The sequence below is a fragment of the Poecilia latipinna genome, unplaced genomic scaffold (genome assembly GCF_001443285.1).
Source record: "Poecilia latipinna isolate Pla-1442-1.1 unplaced genomic scaffold, P_latipinna-1.0 Scaffold352, whole genome shotgun sequence".
Taxonomy (NCBI): Eukaryota; Metazoa; Chordata; class Actinopteri; order Cyprinodontiformes; family Poeciliidae; genus Poecilia; species Poecilia latipinna.
The window spans coordinates 147,252-153,563 of record NW_015112968.1 but is presented as its reverse complement, the minus strand read 5'-3'; the positions used below and the strand labels follow the sequence as shown (position 1 = coordinate 153,563).

At 39.1% G+C, this 6,312-nt stretch overlaps 1 protein-coding gene across 6 annotated transcripts in view; it reads left to right on the top strand.

Annotated features, from left to right (window-relative positions):
- lpp (LIM domain containing preferred translocation partner in lipoma) overlaps positions 1–6,312 on the top strand; it is a 208,967-nt gene that overhangs the window by 95,662 nt on the left and 106,993 nt on the right. For all 6 annotated transcript variants that reach the window (XM_015035946.1, XM_015035945.1, XM_015035949.1 and 3 more), the window contains one exon: positions 2,594–2,716. In XM_015035946.1, coding sequence (XP_014891432.1) covers positions 2,594–2,716 — 123 coding nt within the window. The remainder of the gene's footprint in view (positions 1–2,593; positions 2,717–6,312) is intronic.

Below are 6,312 nucleotides of genomic sequence, written 5' to 3'. Positions count from 1 at the left end.
CCCCCCAAGGGAAAAGAAAGCAAAAAATAGGACAAAAAAATCTAAAAAAAAAAAAAAAAAAAAAAACAGAGGTGGCATCAAATAGGTATTATTTAAAAGTTATTTCCAGATTAAGACATTAAAAATGCATTAAAATACAAATAAAGAAAAAATTCAATTATTTTCTAAATAAGAAAATAAACATTTTATTGCCTGAAATGCGATGACAGCATTCTTTTAGTGATCACTTTATCATTTGTAGTAAAGGTTGAATCTGCAGCTAAACATATTGCTTCAAACATCAACATGTGAAAAGTTAAGCTCCTTCTGCTTGTCTTAACATCATTACAGTGTAGAGCTGACCTGTTCACTATTTTGTCATTTAACAGATTAATAACTGGAAAGCAATGTATTTGCTTTTTTGTATAGGTTTGGCCTAATTATTGCTCTGACTGTGTTGTTCTTTCAGCAAATGGCCTGTTTCAGAGTCTGCATGCTCCAGTTAACTCCAGTTAATCGATTACTAAATTAGACAATTATTTCAATAATGGATAAATCACAATAAATCCAATTAATTGTTTCAGCCCTGTTTGCACATTAAATATTCAGCAACCTAATCATAACTCTGTGTCTCCTCTGGATCTGGGATGGTCTGAAGTCTGAATTTAAGACTTAAGACTTTCTTTAAAACCATTGACTATTTTAATAGCTGCTTTTAACACTTAATTTCTAAAATATTCCTCCATGTGTTGCTATGGTTACAGCAATTATGTGTCGACAAAGACGACTAATAGGTAGCTGTTGTGAATTGTTGCAAACGATGTATGGACTGAAAATGGTGGAAGGTTTTAGCTTTGATGCACTTAATGATTTATTCATTAAGTGCATCAAAGCTAAAACCTTCCACCATATATATATATATATATATATATATATATATATATATGTTTGTCTTTTAGTCCTTGACTTATCAATTGTAGCCGGACAACAGAAAAAAGGCTAATCCCAATCTCTGGCCAGTTGATGGATGCCTCTTTAATGTCAGTATCGGGACACAAACAGTCGGAGTGTATCTTATTTAAATATTCAAAGCACTGATTTTTACATCAAGTTTAGTTGTTTTAAAATAAAAATCCATTTCATTCTCTAGTAATGAGATCTAATGTTAAGCGGGTGTCAGCTCAAGGGCCAATAGCACATTTTAAAAATGTAACTTGCTGGTGAAAGAACAAAAGTATGGAAGTAACACGGTAAACGTGCCTTTCACATTGAATATAGATTCCCCCTCCCAGCATTCTTTTCTTTGTAAAGCTTAGTGAGTTATTATACATGCCATGTGTCCCGGCATTCAGGACGCACTCAGCTTTTTTTCAGACAGACATGTTACCTCCTGCAGCCTGCAGCATAGTTTGAAACCAGCAAAAAGCCTAAAAAGAGCCATACTTGGATGGAGGTATTTCCAGACAAACGGCATCATCTTTATTTTTAATAGAGGACCCGTCCAGAAGAACTGGAGGTCGGGAAATGTTTATCCGATAGAAATAGGAGTAATGTTGGCTAGCCAACATTAGTCAAGGCTAGCCACGTAGGAGAACTCTGGCCAGAGATGCATTCTTCTCAAGGTTGTCCTTGATATGCATTTCTAGTTTCTCTAGAAAGTCCAGCTCATTTGGGGAGGTGTGAAGGAGCAATCAAACTCTCCCTGAAAAAGAGATCTCTGGTCGGCCTACAGACCCAAGTCTCAGTTCGGTTGAAGTGAACTCTAGTGCGGTTTGAATGCATAAATGAACGCAAGCAGACCTGACACCGCTCCAAAAGCAGGAAATGGCTGTAGTGCAGGGCATTCTTGGTAAATACAACCAAAACAAACACAAGAGTCTAACGCTAGCGGGAAAAATGGCTCCTGGTCTTTTACCAAAGATAGAAAAGCTTACAATGGCTAAAACCTGACACCACTCCATTTTTGTTTACATTTTCTGAATAAGGAAGTTGTGTTCATGTTTCCTTCAGTAGTTCTCGGTGCAGTGCCACCACAGGTGAGGAGGTTTTTGAAACAGTTTGTATTGTTTAACAGAGTAGTGTGAAAGAGAACCGCATCAACTGAAAATGTAACAAATGTTGCAACTTTATTCCCCAATTGAACCAACACCTGACAGACACTTTGTCCCAACTGCAGGTTCTTCAGGATGGGCTACACATTACTCCAACACAATCTATCTACTCTCCTTCTCATACAGAGTGGCAAGCTTAAGTGCTAGCCACCAGCCAGGCTAATGCTAGCATGCCTGCTCTTTGTTTTAATATGACTCATTGATATTTAAGCTTGTAACATAATTTTTAGCACAATTTCAGTTATTGTCTTTGGTTAAAACTGAGTGGAAAAACTTATCCTGCTGCATAACTTTGCACTTTGTCAAACGTCATAAAGTGTAATGACTGGTGTTTCAGCTGCTCTCGCCACTAAAAACTAAGGGTATTTAAGCACAGCACGCAGAGGACGTCACATCATCGGTTCATACGCTCATACTCCGTTTGTGTCAGTGTAAAAGTCCAACATTTGGGTTGCAGTGTGTCAGTCGTTCTCTAAAGCCGGGTGTGTTGTGTTTTCTCTCAGATGAAACGACCTGAGAAGACTCTGGAGGAGAGGCGCTCCAGCCTGGATGCAGAGATCGACTCTCTCACCAGCATCCTGGAAGACTTGGAGAGCAGCTCGCCCTACAAGCCACGAGGCACGCAAGTAAGTCTCGGGCTCAGATTCACACTTTGACAAGAACTCGAAGAGAACTCACAGCGACTCGCACAAAACAGCCAGGAAGCTCCCAGATCGCTCCTAAACATTCATATTTATTCCTACTACACAGGAATATTCACGAAGGTGGTTGAGAAAAAAACTGTCTGTGGATCGGAAATCCTATATTATACTGAAAGACAGCGTACGTCTCCTAGAGGTCATCTGAGTTCAGACAGACTTGGGAATCAATCACTACTTGACTTGTTTGTGGAGAAAACCAAATGCAGGGCGGTAGTTGGAGTTTCTTAACAATGTTGGCGTGTTTGACTGAGAACTGAGCGACAATCTCACATCACCACCGTTCTGGTCAAGCAGGATTCTGATCCTAGCAGAAATTTTATTTACGTCTTGCATAAACGGCCAGCGCAAGATTGTATTTTTCCTTAAGGCACGCGTTGCACGTTCACACCACAACTGCCTGAGCTAAACAGTTTGTAGTTTGTCATGAAGGAACTAGCTAAGCCTGGTGGTGAGCTCTCTGTGTTTTCATGTTGAAAAAGGTTGAAAGTTGACAGGAAGTTTGAAAATGTGACTAAATGATGTGTTATTGGAAGACAGTATTAACAATACCAACACACCACCAGTAATCTTAAAAAGACAAAGAGTGAAATACTATTAGAATATATATAATTTTCTTTGCTCTTGTTTTCATGCTTAATTTAATATTTTTAGGGTACAAAATTAAAGTGTTTGTTATTAAGGTTTCTTGTGTTTTCCCAAATCCTACTTTTCTGTTTAAAGGTTCTCTCAAAATGGATGATTTGGAAATTGTCCTGGGATATTTTCAAGAAAATGAACATGCTTCTATTGATCATAAAGTTGCACAAAATGGAATAATGAAAATATACATGGCAATTTTCCAAAAACTCAGATTTTTTTTATAAAACATTTTTGCTGTATGGTGATATTTTCAGTCGTATTGAAATTTGTGTTTTGTAAAAGTGCAATGGAAACACTTTGTATGCAGCATCAAGGTCATTCTTTGTAGCCACTGGACTCCTTGGACCGTGTCCAGCTGCCTCCACCAAAACTCTCAGCATTGAACAGTTCATCAATAGTTCAGTGTCATTCCAAAGTGTTGAATCCACAGCTCTTCTGTAAAGTAACCAATTACAATTTCCCAAAAACACCACATATATACAACCACTTCCAAGTAGAGGGGGCTTCTAACACCAATACCTCAATAAAATCCCGATTTGTAACTATTTACAGCCATGATTTTTAATGAGCAGACTTATTCACCTGTGATTTTGATTATATTTCTTATTTCATGGAAAAAGCTCAATTAGAAAATTGTGGGTTTTTTTGTTCGACATTAGCAGAATGTGGAAAACATTTTGCAAACTTTTGTTAAGGAAAACACAGCTACAGAGGGATCATATCGATGCCGGTATGGGTGAAGCACCTTATAAATCGTCCATTTTGAGTGGAAGGTGGCGCGAGTTCGGTCTGCGGCGAATTACAAAAGTTTCGAATGTGCAGGATTGATGCGCACGAACCCTGAGGCCTAGATGAATGAGTCAGTGATGAACCTAGCTTTAGCCTGAAGCTATATGCTCAGGGAAACTGGACAGATGCTACTAGTTATTAACATGTACAGATTTTCCCTGTAGAAAACATACCAACATGTATCCTGACAGAAATACTGCCATGACAAAATGAGTCCTGACCTATATCATTAGTCGATACGAAACGATATTAAGAGCAACTTGAAAAAGTCAAAGCCTTGGGCAGTTTAACTAAATTATTTGACACACAATAAATGTAGGACATGTGAATAAAAGAACAGAAAAAAAACCCCTCCAAAGCAATTGTGTTTAGACTGGGGAAGCTCTTTGGGGCTTAGGGCAGCATGCGGATAATTTCTCCAGTGAAATATTCGAGGCAAACTGTAATACCTGAAAGGATTGCGATCAGTGAGGACCGTGCACACGGCGGAGAAAAGGTTACTGAAGTTTAAAAAGTCTGAGAAATGTTCTGAGGCTCATTCTGTAGATGTTTCCTGTGTTGTTCCCATGTCTCAATGTTGTCTGTTTTCGTTATTTATTGAAGGAGGCATACGTAAGACTGAAAACAGAGCTAAGATGGTAAATTATTGACACGGCGTTTCATTTAGGTACAGACGAGGTTCTGTGCCCTCATACAAGATGCACATGCTTAGATCCACGGGCTTTGTGTATGTGTGTGTGTGTGTGTGTGTGTTTGTGTTTGTGTACGCACTCAAACGAGTCTTTATTCATGTGCAGGGAAAACTCTCAACTGCGGTCGGGTTCAAATGTGAAACGGCGTCGTTGTGGGAAATGGCGCAAGACGAAGTTTGGTTCGCAAATAGTCTGAGGAACCTGGTGTTTTCAGGGAAGTTCGCAGTGAGACAAAGAGAGAAAAGGGACGACGGCTGCTGGCGCTGACGTCCTTTGGTGTAGGCTCGCTCGGCTCTGTGGTTAGAACAACCAAGGGGGTGGGATGGCGGGGGGGTGCTGGTATCAACCAAGTTAGAATTATTGCCCCACTCTGAAGAAACAGCAGATACCATAAGAAAGGAAGTGAACATTGTGGCTTTGAAATTATACATGTTAAGAGGAATGAGGCGAGTGAGTGTGTTGATGTGCGGCGCCTCGCTACAGTTGAACGTTTTCACATTTTGTCACGTTACGACCGCAACCTTCAGTGTGTTTTTATTGGGATCTTAGGCTGTAGATCCACACGCAGCTGCACGCAGTCATGAATGCAACTCAAATTATTACGTGGTGTCCAGATTTTCTTCCAAAAACAAAAAATACAACAAGGGCGGTGTGTGTTTGAGTTCAGTCCAGGTTACGTTGGTATGAGGCAGGACAATAGATCAATAACAATATATGTTGCAATAGACACGTCATCAGTAACAATAGATAGAAGGTCTGATAGTCAATAGTTTCACTCAACTCGGATCCAGAACCACACAGCATTCTGGGGGATTTAGACAGAGGGAAGGCTTTAGGCGCTCAACCTCTCACAGCTAAGCATCAACTAACACACTCACTCTTTGGTTACCTAGCAACAACCTGTTGAGTAACTTAATACTCTTTAAACAATATAAAACAATGGCCTTGAGTGAAAACTGTGGATAAAACAGGAAAGGCCGTGTCACCAGTTTGGCAGTATTTCAGATATCTAAAACAAATCAATCACTTTTGATGTCGACTGATGTAAAGCTCTTACATCGTGGTATACTTTTCAGAGCAACATGAAGACCAAGAAACACAGTTGAGTAATAAAACTGAGAGGAAGTTTAAAGCAGATTTAGATGCTTAACAAAGTTCCAAATATTTGGTTGGAGTCACAATTTTCAACTTCCAGCTTGGCAACAACTAAACATGTAGCCAAGACTAAAATGGAATGGTTTAAAAAAAAAAGAAGACAAAAATCATGTTAGTCAGACCTAAGTCCAGTTAGAAATTTGTGACAAGAACAAACAAAAAAAAAAAAAAAAAAAAAAAAAAAAATTTGGTTTAAAAGGAACCCAAAAAGAAGGTATCGGCCCCCTTTCTTTTTTTTTCCTTTGG